The 15732-nt window shown below is 38.2% G+C and overlaps 2 protein-coding genes and 1 pseudogene across 2 annotated transcripts in view; all 3 read right to left on the bottom strand.

Moving 5' to 3' along the window:
• The window catches only part of LOC120015937, a 31531-nt gene extending 19776 nt beyond the window's left edge, over positions 1–11755 (bottom strand). Inside the window, exon 1 of the mRNA XM_038868452.1 lies at positions 11715–11755. The gene's annotated coding sequence lies outside the window, so the exon portion shown is untranslated. The remainder of the gene's footprint in view (positions 1–11714) is intronic.
• Positions 586–12326, bottom strand: LOC120017321 (annotated as a pseudogene).
• On the bottom strand, positions 12318–15319 carry LOC119980056 (ATP synthase subunit delta', mitochondrial). Its single transcript, XM_038822711.1, has 2 exons — positions 14976–15319; positions 12318–12875 (listed from the first exon to the last, which is right to left on the bottom strand). Exons 1-2 carry the CDS (start codon positions 15228–15230, stop codon positions 12531–12533), a joined length of 600 nt encoding a protein of 199 aa, XP_038678639.1. The 5' UTR covers positions 15231–15319; the 3' UTR covers positions 12318–12530.
• Positions 15320–15732: the final 413 nt, after the last annotated feature.

The following is a 15732-nucleotide window of genomic DNA, read 5'->3' as shown; positions in this document are numbered from 1 at the left end:
GTATGATAAGCATCAATAAAGACGATCATCATTCATCCTTAATTTCACATAAGACTCAAGAAAAATCAAATAATGATGACTGAGATGGCATGTCTGTGTCAGTAGCTTAACTGAACACTAGTCATTCACATAGAACTTAAAACAAGAACAAAAGAACAACAAAGCCACCAGTTGATCAGAACTCGTGGCTAACAAGACATGTTTGTATGAGATTGGACTCGGTCTTCTTTGGTAAAGGAGCCTAACCTGAAAACTTTGTGAGTAGCTAGCTCATCTTATAGGCAAAACTATGCACGAATTCAAATATTCTTCAAAATAAAGCAATGTATTTATTTAACAAAAGAAAATGATTATACCCTATACTTCTTCCCTTTGGTAGAAACAAAATTTTCTGTGGCCTACTTCCATCAGCAGTAGAATTTAATCCCACTGGCAACAATTCAGAAGAAGTTTTACCAACGATGCACTTCTGTTGTACCGAATTGGGCAATGGATGTTACCACCAGTTCTGCTTGGTTAAGACAATGATGCCTATTTTTTTAATGCAACAAAGGATTTTATTTACAAAGGCAGCAAGGGGGTGCCAGTGCCACCCAAGAAGATCAAGAGGAAACTACACAGACATCATTTGTAATTACAATAAGCCGAGAACCAGTATTCAGAAGTATGAAACTGTTTATAAATAGCTTTTCCCCATATATGATTTGCCTTTGTAGAAGGCCTTATCAGTTTGCTCTCTCCCAATTAACCCATCTTTTGTATGAGTGTATTTCAAGATTAAGTAGCTAAGTACCTTCTTTAAAGTACATTTCAAGAAACGTATCAATAATATACCATTTGCTTTCAGCTGGTACTTAATATTGAAGTTGAGAGAAAAATTGCAAGTACAAAGGTCAACTTGGTCACAAGGAAAAAATTACGAAAAAAACCAGAGTGTAAGATATGTACCTTACATATGTGCTGCCCGAAACCCTTTAATATGTTCATCATCATCTTCCATGTTTTCCTGATTATAGAGCCTGTCATTTGAACCCAACAGCAATTGTTGATCCTTTTCCTTGTTATTGTCAGCTGTCTTTACCGGGGAAAGCTGGTCCATCACAATAACATTTCTCTTGTAGTTCCAAACTAGCATCGAAATATAGTCCTGCGGTGAAACTATACATTGTTCTCCAATGCTATTTCGTTGCTCCTCAACAGTTTTGGGATCATCGAGTCTTATATACTCACGCAATGCTATCTCGTGATCAGGTCTCCAGTTACTTGGAAAAGGAGTGTAGTCAGTTTCGGGGTACCAGAGACATTCTGGTATACTGGAGGCCATCAATAGACTCTACAAGACCCATCCTCAGCAAATTATGGTACTCTGGTGACTGCCCTTTCTTCTCCTTAAGAGGCCGGCTCAGATTACGATCACCAATCTTGTACACTTTCGCTTGCGAATGAAGCTTATATTTAGCAGCATAAAGCTTAGCAAGGGATCCCCTTACAATATAAGAACAAAAGTTCACTATTTTCTTTCGATTGTCAGCATACCTATACCACTCAACCATCGTTGACAAAAACTTGTTCATCTGCACATTCATGTGAGCTTGAGTGGCATGGAACATTTGAAAACAAGGCTGTGGGTCTGGATCCCTATCCCCCTTGATAAAGTTCAACTTCCTAAATTGCTTGATGCATTGTTTCAAGCTTGCTGTGACCGACAAAAGAGTGCCCACGCCCTTTTCACTAATGATCTTTCCCCCAGTTGCAGTGTACCTAAGAGTTGAATACACAACTCTTCGACACAATACATGATCAAGAAACGTTATACCCTTAGTTATATGTTCAATAGGGAGGCTCTTGTTATCTAGCTTTAGCATGTATTTCTGATCACAAAACTCAATTAACTGCTTTCTCAATCTCGCTGCATCTGCTCTTGGTCCCCGAACACCAATCAAAATGTGACCCCCATATCTTATGTAGTCCATCTTTCTGGTCTTGTCTGGTCCGCTAGTTCGAACAAATTCTGGCCAAGACGTATTCCCATGTTCGGCTTCCCCTCTAGGGCTGTTCCATATCACATCATTCTTTGATGGACGATAGAATTCTTTCGTCTTCCTCTCCATCCATCTATCAAACTCATCCAGGCAAAAATTGGCCAAAAGGGGACTAAGAATCCCACAATGTCCCCATGATGGAACTATCCCTGCCTCCTCGGGAGCAAAACCAAAAAAGGTTTCTAACCAATAAGGGTCAGGCTTTGCTCATCTTCTGCCTGTTGGAGAGTGTGCACTAAAGTCAATCATATGATGATTCTTTAGCACATTATATTATCATGGATATTTTATTAATAAAGTTATTTTTAGTTATTGCAATTATTTATATCTGTGTAGTATGAATTATTGTAATAATGTCCCTAGAATATAATGTATATTCTTAAATGTCCTTAGCCAAATATTATTGTTAACAGGGACGACAATAATGTGTAGAGGCTAATATGTGCTTGATTAATATATGATATTAAGTCAACATGTAGGTACATAAATTGGAGAATTTATGTACTGGATCGACCCACCATGAAATCATTACATGGATCGTGTTATGGATGTCATAAATAATTTCATTGTGATGATGGTGTTTTGTAGTCCTTCGACCTGAGATCACCATTGTTCCCGACATAAGAAATTGTTCATTTTGACACTATCAAACGTTGCCCTTAACAAGGTGGCTATAAAGGTGGTGATCAGGTGTATAATAAATTATGTAGAGGGATGTGAGTGATCAAGATGGAATTTGTCCTTCTCATAACACGAGATTGATATCTAAGGCCTCTTGATTGAATAGAGCTGATAAATGCATGACCATGCTCAAATGAGTTGATATAATGATATCAATGTCATTTGTTTTGATTAGCTTATTCGGGAATCAGGAAACATTGATTGAGCTATACGAGGGTGACATATCCATGTCTCGTGTTCAATCAAGATATCGAGGATAAAAGGATTTTACAATACGGTAACATTAGTCGCGGTAAAGGTTGAGTCAAAACATTGACTTTCTCGTAATTTGGGTAGCAGTGATATGTTGCTAGACATCACTCACTGCTTGTAATTCTAAAATAGGATTTTATAATTACTACCAACATTACGGGAACCTACAGGGTCGCACACTAAGAATGATAAGCAATACGGAACGTAAAATTCATGAGATGAATTTCATATTTAATGTGAGCAATTTTTGGTCATAGTTGGACTAGGATATTTTGACTTTGGTATTGATAAATTTCTAGAAACCAAGAGAAGTATTTGAGTAGGACTCAAACAGTTTTGGAATTCTATTTTATCTCATTTTCTTTACATATATAAAGATATATATATATATACACACGTTATGTATATAGATATAGATATATATATAAACTTAAAAGGTTTGAACGTGTTATATATATATATGTATATGTTTACAAATATATATAAAAAAGATATATAATCAATATAATACATATATATATATAGTACGTTGCACATATATAGTGAGATTCGACAAAGAGAAAAAAAAAAAGAAGAAGAAGGGGAATATAGGGTTTTGTGAAAACACAGAAGTCATACGTGAATTTTTCTAAGAAAAGACTGAGAGTCTTTCGAAAGGAGTTCTCCTATTTTGCTCACTGTACTGATTCAAGGTGTTGAATCGGATTTGAATACGGCGGGTTCGTTTCGGTCTAGCAACCGGAGGGCTCGTGAGTTTCGTTCGTGGACGTGAGACGTACACGAAGATTGCGTCGTTCGTGTGGATACCGTAGAGACACGATCAGAAAGTTCGTGTTCGTTGTATGCTTCGGCAGTACGAAAGGCGCGCTACAAGGGTAACTATTCTAAACCCATAATCGAATGTTGTTTTTAAACAGATCCTCGGATTAGGAATCGAAAATTTTTATTCTTCCGCTGCTTGATCGTTGTTCGATTCCTTTCAGTGGTATCGGAGCCATGTTTAAAACATATTCGATTATGTTTGGAGGATTTCATGTGTGCTTTGATTGATTCAAATATATATTAGATATATAGGATTTGATTAATTGAATTGGATTATATATTTAATCTGATAGTGCAAAAGTTGCATATGTAAGGATCTGATAAAATCCAATTGGCTATAAAATATTATTTTAAAGGTTAAAATAAATTGATTAGTTTATGCATTTTTGTGTGCTTGGTGAAGCATGGTGCATGATTATAGCCCTGATGACCCTTGTGAATGATTTATTTATTCAATATATTTTTATGGAAAATACGGTTTGCATGTCGTGCCTTACCTCCTATTTCTCGTTGTAATTCCTTTTCTGATCTCTTCTCCCCTCGAATGTAACTCGAGGTTTTCTATTACATATGATGTAATTAGAATTAAGATTAAAATAGGATTAAAGCAATGGAGAGTTTCATTGGAGGATGGAGCGTTTTCTTAACCATATGAAGAAAAGATGACCGGAAGAAAGGACTTGCGAAGTTTACCTAGGTTGACTTGTCGGTTCTCTCATTGGTTTGGGAGGACTGATGTAGCTGGGCTATAATCATGTCACGTTTAAATTTTATTCTTTTATTATTATTATGTGATAATAGATAATGATAGTGCATGCTAATCCATCTAGTTTAAAGGCCAATTAGGTAATATGGACTTAATTTGTTGAGATCAAATTAATTAGAATTAATGAGATTAATTCATGATATGGTGAGATGAAATCCCTCAATAAAATTATTAAGTTGATGCCTTCCAATGATCAACACTTGTCAAGCTCTCGATCGAACATAAGTAGTTTCTGCCAAAGTGGGGTGCTTTATTCTATCTTGTAGAAGGCATGAAGGAAAAGGTAGAGTCTGCCAAAGCAGGATGCCTTGTTCCGCTTGTTAATCATTGGGTTCAACTTAACTGGGACAAGTCCAATAGGATTGGAAGCCTAGAGGCAAAGAGTTGGGTTTAATCCATAAGATGAGATTAAACAAGAATTGTTTACCCAACTGATCCAAGAATTGCATGGAGATGCAATTAGCAAAAGTTGGTTACCTAAATAGCTTAGTCTTGGGTTTTTCAGCCAAAGCTGTCTCAAGAGTAAGTGAAATATGGATCTTGGCCCACTAGAAAGTTTAGAACTTTCCGAATTAATGTGAGGGTTATTAATTCGAATTAAATAGTGGGAGCATCATTTAATTAAAGTACTATTAGATGATCTTAAAGCATGATATTTATTTTGCATATTTTCTGTTGTAGATCACTATGGCATCACAAAATCAAAACAATTTATCTCTGCGATCTGTCCTTGAGAAGGACAAGCTGAATGGGACAAACTTCATCGATTGGTACAGAAATTTGAGAATTGTTCTCAAACATGAAAAGAAGTTGTATGTCCTAGAGCGTGTTGTTCCTGAGGAACCTCCAGCTACTGCCCCTAGGGCAGAAAAAGATGTTTATAAGAAGCATCAAGATGATTCCTTGGATGTTGGATGCCTCATGTTGGCTACCATGAACTCTGAGCTTCAAAAGCAACATGAGAACATGGAAGCTTTTGAGATGATCGAGCACCTCAAGAAATTGTTTCAAGAGCAGGCTCGACAGGAGAAGTATGACATTTCCAAGGCATTGTTTCAGTGCAGAATGGCAGAAGGAAGCTCTGTCAATTCTCATGTGCTCAAGATGATTGGGTACATTGAGGATCTTGAGAGATTGGGCTTCAAGCTAAATAAAGATTTAGCCACTGACTTAGTGCTGCAATCGTTGCCGGACAATTATAGTCAGTTTGTTCTAAACTATAACATGAATAGTTTTGAAAAAACTTTGCCAGAGCTTCTAAATATGCTGAAGACAGCTGAGCCCAGCATGAAGAAGCAGAAGCCCGGGTCCATCATGATGGTCCACAAAGGCAAAGGCAAGGGCAAGAAAATGGATAAGGGCAAAAAGAAAGATAAAAGGTCCAAATCCAAATCTGCTGCACTGAAACCCAAAGGAGGGGTTGCTAAGGATGCAAAATGCTTCCATTGCGGTGAGACCGGGCATTGGAAGAGGAACTGCAAGAAGTACTTGGAAGATCTTAAGAAGAAAAGAAGTGAGACTTCTGCTATAGGTATTTATGTTATTGAGATAAATCTTTCTGCTCCTACATCATGTGTATTAGATACTGCATGTGGTTCTCACATTTGTCAAAATGTGCAGGAACTGAGAAGCAGTAGGAGTTTGGGCAAGGGCGAGGTGGACCTACGAGTTGGGAATGGAGCAAAAGTTGCTGCCCTAGCTGTAGGAACTTATTTCTTGTCTTTACCCACTGGGCTTGTTTTAGAACTTAATAATTGCTATTATGTTCCTTCAATTACTAGAAACATTATTTCTATTTCTTGTTTGGACAAGGATGGTTTTTCATTTATAATAAAGAACAAAAGTTGTTCTATTTATTTCAATGAAATGTTTTACGGTAATGCTCAAATGTCGAATGGTTTATATGTTATAGACCTTGACATGCCCATTTATAACATAAATACAAAGAAGGTTAAATCAAAAGATTCAAACCCAACCTACCTTTGGCACTGTCGTTTGGGCCACATAAATGAGAAACGCATTTCCAAGCTTCATAAAGATGGATTTTTGGACTCATTTGATTTTGAATCATATGAGACATGCGAATCTTGTTTATTGGGAAAAATGACTAAAGTCCCATTCACTGGACACAGTGAACGGGCCACTGATTTATTAGGCTTAGTACATAGTGATATATGTGGGCCGATGAGTGCACAAGCTAGAGGAGGTTATTTGTATTTCATTACATTTACTGATGATTTCAGTAGATATGGGTACGTGTACCTAATGAGGCACAAGTCTGAATCATTTGAAAAATTCAAAGAATTCAGAAATGAAGTACAAAACCAACTTGGCAAAAGTATTAAAGTACTTCGATCAGATCGAGGTGGCGAATACTTAAGCAAAGAGTTTCGTGACTTTCTAAAAGAGTGTGGGATAGTCTCACAACTCACTCCACCAGCTACACCACAGTTGAATGGTGTATCTGAAAGGAGGAATCGGACCTTGTTAGACATGGTTCGATCTATGATGAGTCATACAGATCTTCCTATCTCTTTTTGGGGATATGCTCTGGACACAGCTGCTTTTATACTGAACCGAGTTCCATCTAAAGCGGTTCAAAAGACGCCATACGAGTTATGGACTGGGAAACGTCCCAGTATGTCTTTCATCAGAATTTGGGGTTGTGAGGCTTATGTAAAACGTCAAGCCTCCGACAAGCTTGCACCCAAATCTGATAAATGTTTTTTTGTAGGATATCCTAAGGAAACCAAAGGATATTATTTCTACAATCCTTCTGAGGGCAAAGTGTTTGTCGCTAGAACTGGAGTCTTTCTAGAGAAACAATTTGTATCTCATGGTAACAGTGAGAGGAGAGTGGAACTTGAAACAGTTCAAGAACCACAAGAAAACAATGAACCGTTGATGGAACCTGAGTTAGCTCCACAAATAGTTGTGGAACCTGAGCCCGCTCCACAAGTAGTTGTGGAACCTGAGCCCGCTCCAAGAGTAGTTGTGGAACAGGAAACGGCTCAAGCGACACAAGGCTCGCGTAGGTCGAGTAGGTCACGTAGGTTGCCTATGAGATATAATTTTCTCATTACACAACCTGGAGACGTGTTACTCATGGAACAAGATGAGCCTACAACTTACGACCAAGCAATAACAGGCCCAGAGTCTGAGAAATGGCTTGAAGCCATGAAATCCGAAATGGAGTCCATGTACACCAACCAAGTTTGGTTCTTGGTTGACCCACCTGAAGGAGTAAAACCTATTGGGTGTAAGTGGGTTTTCAAAAAGAAAACCGACATGGACGGAAATGTGCAAACCTACAAAGGGCGATTGGTGGCTAAGGGTTTCAAACAAATTCATGGTATAGACTATGACGAAACTTTTTCACCAGTCGCGATGCTTAAATCCATTCGGATTTTGCTTGCTATTGCAGCACACCAAGATTATGAAATTTGGCAGATGGATGTCAAAACAGCTTTTCTTAATGGAAAGCTCCTTGAGGATGTGTACATGACACAACCTGAGGGTTTTGTAGCTCCAGAAGCTACTGGAAAGGTGTGCAAATTGCAACGATCCATTTATGGATTGAAACAAGCTTCTCGGAACTGGAATCTTCGTTTTGATGACGCAATCAAAGAGTTTGGTTTCATCAAGAACGAAGATGAACCTTGTGTATATAAAAAGTTCAGTGGGCGTACCATTATATTCCTGGTGTTGTATGTAGATGATATACTGCTCATCGGGAATGATATTCCAGCCTTACAATCTGTTAAGGTTTGGTTAGGGAATTGTTTTTCGATGAAGGACTTAGGCGAGGCTACCTATATTTTAGGTATCAAGATCTATAGAGATAGATCAAGGAGATTGCTGGGCCTCAGTCAAAGTACATACATTGACAAAGTGTTAAATCGGTTTAACATGCAAGAATCCAAGAGAGGACTTCTCCCTATGTCACATGGCATTACTCTCTCAAATGGCATGTGTCCTAAGACACAAGATGAGAGAGAACGCATGAGTAAGATACCTTATGCGTCAGCTATAGGGTCTATCATGTATGCCATGGTATGTACACGTCCTGATGTCTCGTATGCACTTAGTGTAACGAGTAGGTACCAAGGAAATCCTGGTGAATGTCACTGGATGGCCGTTAAGACAATTCTTAAGTACTTGAGAAGGACTAAGGATATGTTTTTGGTTTATGGAGGTGAAGAAGAGCTCAGGGTAAAGGGTTACACTGATGCCAGCTTCCAGTCCGACAAGGACAACTTCCGATCACAGTCAGGATATGTGTTTTGCCTAAATGGTGGTGCTGTGAGCTGGAAGAGTTCAAAACAAGAGACAGTAGCTGACTCTACAACAGAGTCTGAGTATATAGCGGCTTCCGATGCAGCAAAGGAGGCTGTTTGGATCAAAAAGTTCATAGCTGAACTAGAGGTTGTTCCTAGCATTGCTGATCCGATTGAGCTATATTGTGACAATAATGGAGCAATAGCACAGGCTAAGGAACCCCGATCTCACCAACGATCCAAACATATACTTCGGCGCTTCCATCTTATTCGAGAGATCATTAATCGAGGAGATGTGAAGATATGCAGAGTTTCCACAAACGAAAATATTGCCGACCCACTGACCAAGCCTCTGACACAGCAGAAGCATGATCAACACAACAATTCACTAGGTATTAGATACATGAGTGATTGGCTTTAGTGCAAGTGGGAGTTTGTTGGAGAGTGTGCACTAAAGTCAATCATATGATGATTCTTTAGCACATTATATTATCATGGATATTTTATTAATAAAGTTATTTTTAGTTATTGCAATTATTTATATCTGTGTAGTATGAATTATTGTAATAATGTCCCTAGAATATAATGTATATTCTTAAATGTCCTTAGCCAAATATTATTGTTAACAGGGACGACAATAATGTGTAGAGGCTAATATGTGCTTGATTAATATATGATATTAAGTCAACATGTAGGTACATAAATTGGAGAATTTATGTACTGGATCGACCCACCATGAAATCATTACATGGATCGTGTTATGGATGTCATAAATAATTTCATTGTGATGATGGTGTTTTGTAGTCCTTCGACCTGAGATCACCATTGTTCCCGACATAAGAAATTGTTCATTTTGACACTATCAAACGTTGCCCTTAACAAGGTGGCTATAAAGGTGGTGATCAGGTGTATAATAAATTATGTAGAGGGATGTGAGTGATCAAGATGGAATTTGTCCTTCTCATAACACGAGATTGATATCTAAGGCCTCTTGATTGAATAGAGCTGATAAATGCATGGCCATGCTCAAATGAGTTGATATAATGATATCAATGTCATTTGTTTTGATTAGCTTATTCGGGAATCAGGAAACGTTGATTGAGCTATACGAGGGTGACATATCCATGTCTCGTGTTCAATCAAGATATCGAGGATAAAAGGATTTTACAATACGGTAACATTAGTCGCGGTAAAGGTTGAGTCAAAACATTGACTTTCTCGTAATTTGGGTAGCAGTGATATGTTGCTAGACATCACTCACTGCTTGTAATTCTAAAATAGGATTTTATAATTACTACCAACATTACGGGAACCTACAGGGTCGCACACTAAGAATGATAAGCAATACGGAACGTAAAATTCATGAGATGAATTTCATATTTAATGTGAGCAATTTTTGGTCCTAGTTGGACTAGGATATTTTGACTTTGGTATTGATAAATTTCTAGAAACCAAGAGAAGTATTTGAGTAGGACTCAAACAGTTTTGGAATTCTATTTTATCTCATTTTCTTTACATATATAAAGATATATATATATATACACACGTTATATATATAGATATAGATATATATATAAACTTAAAAGGTTTGAACGTGTTATATATATATATGTATATGTTTACAAATATATATAAAAAAGATATATAATCAATATAATACATATATATATATAGTACGTTGCACATATATAGTGAGATTCGACAAAGAGAAAAAAAAAAAGAAGAAGAAGGGGAATATAGGGTTTTGTGAAAACACAGAAGTCATACGTGAGTTTTTCTAAGAAAAGACTGAGAGTCTTTCGAAAGGAGTTCTCCTATTTTGCTCACTGTACTGATTCAAGGTGTTGAATCGGATTTGAATACGGCGGGTTCGTTTCGGTCTAGCAACCGGAGGGCTCGTGAGTTTCGTTTGTGGACGTGAGACGTACACGAAGATTGCGTCGTTCGTGTGGATACCGTAGAGACACGATCAGAAAGTTCGTGTTCGTTGTATGCTTCGGCAGTACGAAAGGCGCGCTACAAGGGTAACTATTCTAAACTCATAATCGAATGTTGTTTTTAAACAGATCCTCGGATTAGGAATCGAAAATTTTTATTCTTCCGCTGCTTGATCGTTGTTCGATTCCTTTCACTGCCAACACCCTTTTCTTCTGATATTTCCTCTTTTTCTTCTTTCTCTTCTCTCCCTCGTCAACCTGAGTTGTAATCACCGGTGTAACCAGTGCTGACTTTATCAAATCAATCACCTTCTTATCCCTCACATCCCTTAACAATGCATTTATCCCAAACCCCACCGAGGTCCTCCTAATAACCCTCAAAACTGAATGCACGCTTCTCCCAGACCTAAACGCAAACGACTTCTGGGAGAACCTTGCCTCGTATATTGGCTCCAAAATCATAAACAACACCTCGTGAACTATCTTATCTTGAAAAGCTGCAGGTTGTGCGGTCTTATCTTTTGGTGATTTAATGATGAAATCCAACCTTGCTCCCCACTTAAACCTTTCATCCAGAACCACATTGCGCAACTTTAACAAGTCTTCTAATGCTGATTTAGTTATCGAGCTACGGGGCATATACGCCCCCATCTCATCAGCACACACTTTCTGATAAGCTATGAGCTAACACCCATAGCTCAAATCTCCTAAGATAAGAACTCAAGTTTGTCACAATTCTATCTGGGTCTCGAAAATTCTCAATCCACATTTGGGAACAAACCGACACTCCATCCTCCTTCATAAGGGTAGAGGGGTCATTGGGTTCCGGTTCACGCCTATGCATCGGTGTGAAATAAGAAAGTAAACGAAGCAAAGCCAACCCATTTGTTCTAAACTTTGAGGGATTGGAATACGAAGACGACTACAAGGACAATACCAGACACAAAATTTGTAAATCCTCCGCAAAATCAACCACCAACGGTGCGGTAAAGGAAACTGTTGGGGCAAATTGAAAGAACCCCGGGGGTTGCCGGCACTCAGGAAGAACCGATAGGAGTAATTGTGAGAGATTGCTGGAGTGATCAAGCAGAGAGGAAATCTGAGGGACACGAAACAAATAATCCGTCACCGGCGACTACTTAGGAACTTAACATAGTTCCTTCTCCCTTACCACAGCCACTTCCAATTGCAAAAGGAAATTCTGGTACGCGTTTGCTCATTTCAGATTGTTTTTTTTGGAATTATTATTAATAGTTTTTCTTTCCCACTTCTTGCACGAGCGGCCGGGGGACTACGGCAATTGGCAGATTCAGCTTGGGCCGACGATGATCGACCGGGATGTCGATAACGGATGGTTTATAGACGGAAAACAAATCAAAGCAACAATCCCAAAAGATGATAATGGGCCGACCAAGACTGAGCCACTTTTGATGACAATGGGCCCAAAAAAACAGTGAAACACGTATGCGGACCAAAACAGAATAAAGGGAGATGAGAGAAGACCCTCTGAGTAAAGCAAAGTCAAATCAAACGGAACACACAAGTACATAACTCCAATCGCAATTCGCAAATGTGTTTCATGAACAAAAAGATAACATGGGGTTTCTGAATTTGTGAAAAAATTATTCGACTTGCTGGAATTACAGTCAATATATCTCAACAGATTCACTAAGTTTTATTGACACAAAATAAAAAACTTAGCCAAAAAGCAGATTCGAAGTGATAAAACCACAAGGTTTAATGAACACAATCCTTAGCCAGAGAGGGCAGCGTTCATAGCACTGTGGACGTCGACCCCAATCTGAGCTTCAGCTTTCTCCAAATCGGTAGAAGCTGAACTTAGCTTTTGGGTGAACTCTGCAAGCCCCTTCTGGACCAGGTTCGAGTCGATCTGATCAATTGGCACAGCCTCCACAGCAATTACATCAGCAACAGAGTTTGCATGGATAAATGCAAACCCGCTGCTAATGAAGTACTTTTTTGTATCATTTCCTTCATGCACTGATAAGATGCCAGGCTTCAGCTCTGCAATGGTGGGAACATGTCCCGGCAAAACACCCATTTGTCCTGTTGTTGCCGGTATTATGACCATGTCAACCTGGACAGCAATGCATATATAACAATATGAAATCTTACAAGGTTATCAGAGGGCCACAAGGACAAAATTGTTACGTGTTTGAAGTATAAAAAATACCAAGTATCTCATTGCTAGAAATTTCTTTAGAGCGCCAAGGATCAAAAGCAAAAAATCATCAAAAATCCAAACACATTTCTGGCTGTATGGTAAGCAATTGAGCATGAAAAAATGCTAAGCAATTAGCATGAATAGAGACTTGCACAGACTTCATATCTGGGCTGTATGATAAGCATCAATAAAGACAATTATTATTCGTTCATAATTTCACATACGTAAGACTCAAGAAAAAAATAAATAATGATGACTGAGGTGGCATGTCTGGGTCATCTTAGCTGAACACTTTAACAAAGAACTTAACCAGAACAACAGAACAGCAAAGCCACCAGCTGATCAGAACTCGTGGCTGACAAGACATATTTGTATGAGATTGGACTCGGTATTCTTTGGTAAAGAAGCCTAACCCGAAAGCTTAGGTTGTATTGTTTCAAAATGAGAAAACTGACTGAGTATGAACTGCTTGTGAGTAGCTCATCTTATTGGCAAAAATATGCATGAATTCAATATTCTTCAAAGCAAAGCAATGTACTTAATTAACAAAAGAAAATGATTATACCCTATACATCTTCCCTATGGTAGAAGCAATGAATTTTCTATGGCCCACTTCCATCAGCAGTAGAATTCAATCCCACTCGCAACAATTCAGTATAAGTTTTACCAAAGATGCACTTCTGCTGTACTGAATTGGGCAAAGGATTTTACCACCAGTTCTGCTTAGTTAAGACAATGATGCCCTTTTTTTTTAATGCAACAAAGTATTTTATTTATAAGGGCAGCAAGGGGGTGTCGCCCAAGAACATCAAGAAGCAAGGCAACTACACAGACATCATTTACAAAGTTACTAACATTGTAATTACAAAAGGCCGAGAACCAGAATTCAGAAATATTTTATCAAAGTTTTCCCCATATATGATTTGCCTTTGTAGAAGGCTTTATCAGTTTGCTCTTTCTGAATTAACCCATGGTTTGTATGAGTGTTTTTTTTCATGATTAAGTAGCCAAGTACCTACTTTAGAATACATTTCAAGAAACCTATCAATAATATACTATTTGCTTTCAGCTGGTACATAATATTGAAGTTGAGAGCAAAATTGCAAGTACAAAGGTTAACTTGGTTCACATCCATGTTACTTAGATTCCTTCATCTTTTATTCCAGCCTTTGGTTCCCAAAACAAATGTTGCAGACTTGAAAAGAAGTGAACAAAGTCGAATTATCTTCTTTCCTTTACACGGGTTTTTATACACCAAAAATGTGTTTTTTAAAGCATCTTTACAACCTTCTATTTTTCCACTTTCAAAATTGAAAGTTAGCTGTCCACAATCCTTTCTTGATTGTTGGTCATCGGGGATTTTGTTGGTTCAAAATTTAATATGATTTTTTATGACAGGACATACAATCAAAGTCTCAGACTAGTGCCCATCTATGGATTCCATAAGAACTCATCCCATCAATTAAAGCCAAAAGATAATCAAATCATTGAAACATAAAACAATAACAGCCAAGAAAAAAAAAGTTCCATATTTATCACTACTACCCTCATGAAGTAAACCACAGAAACCAAACAATCCAAACATAAAATAAAACAAAAGACCCCAACTGGACACAACTTAATATATCCACAGATACTAGCAAATTTAAGCTGAAGAAAGTTTTTTTGAGGGTATAAGCCAAAGACATTTAGATAGATGAATGACATTATCCCACAGAGCTAGAAAATGCATACTGAAATAGACAATATGATCCAAAATTAAAGCCCAAAAAGAATGTCTCCAGACCAAAACACCCAAACAACATAATGAGCGACAAGTGAACAACTATCAAACCTAGCAAAACCTACATAAGAAAAATTCGCAATAACCAAATACAAAACTGAAACGGAAAATTACGCAAAACAAATGAACGATGCAATCAAATCCGGGCGAGACCTAGGTGAAAAATTAAGTTAACAAAATTAACTGAAGAACATAAATCGATGAACACAAGTAAAAGGAACAAATCGAACCTCTTTGGTTGCCAGCTCAGAAGCGTAAGGGAGCACAAAGTTGACTGTCAATTTGGAAGGGATCGAAGCGGGAGTGGCCGGACGAGGTGTCATGAAAGCCGATGGAGTCTTGGGAGGTTCAATGTTCGGTATCACTTTCTTCCACGTCTCAACGAAGGTCGAATCCACGGTAGTCGTGGCCGGAACGTCCGTCGAGAAGGCCCGAGCCATCCTCGGGGCCGGTCGAAGCAAGACCCGTGAAGCTTGGCGGAGCATGGTGGGCGATCGTGTTTTGGGCCTTTCTGCTTTGTGCGAAAAGAAGAGGCGTCAGTGCTGTGAATTGCCGCGATAGACGCAGTATCGGGTGTCACCTTTTATTCATTTATTTTTTTCTCTATATAGCGAGACAAGCCCAAAGAAGTTATATGAGCCGAAAGGCCCATGTCAGTAGACGAGTAAGGCCCAACTTAAATGAGCCCAGGCCTAATTCAATTTTGGGTTATGCAGACCCACCAAATTGCTCCAAAGAGGCCTCTTTAAGTACGCTAAGGCCCATCTAAATTTGGCCTTAGCGAACCAATCGAATTCGGCCTGACATTTGTTAATGTTGGGCCTATATGTAAAACAAAAGAGATGTATTTCCTTTATGAATAACGAAGATATTAAAAAATTGCATTAATTATATCTTATTTGTTTTTTATATTGCCAAATAAATTCTTATACTTAATGGCGGCACAATAATCATCGCTTTGAAATAGATCCTGGCTCCACATCTTTC

This window comes from Tripterygium wilfordii, chromosome 15 (genome assembly GCF_013401445.1).
Source record: "Tripterygium wilfordii isolate XIE 37 chromosome 15, ASM1340144v1, whole genome shotgun sequence".
Classification (NCBI taxonomy): Eukaryota; Viridiplantae; Streptophyta; class Magnoliopsida; order Celastrales; family Celastraceae; genus Tripterygium; species Tripterygium wilfordii.
Note: the sequence above shows the minus strand (reverse complement) of the source record. Positions and strands in the feature narration are given on the sequence as shown.

Excerpts from the sequence above, each read along its gene's own strand:
- LOC119980056 (XM_038822711.1), bottom strand. The coding sequence starts at position 15,230 with ATGCTCCGCCAAGCTTCACGGGTCTTGCTTCGACCGGCCCCGAGGATG. Across the intron at positions 12,876-14,975 it reads CTGAGCTGGCAACCAAAGAG|GTTGACATGGTCATAATACC; the intron begins GTTCGATTTGTT and ends ATTGCTGTCCAG.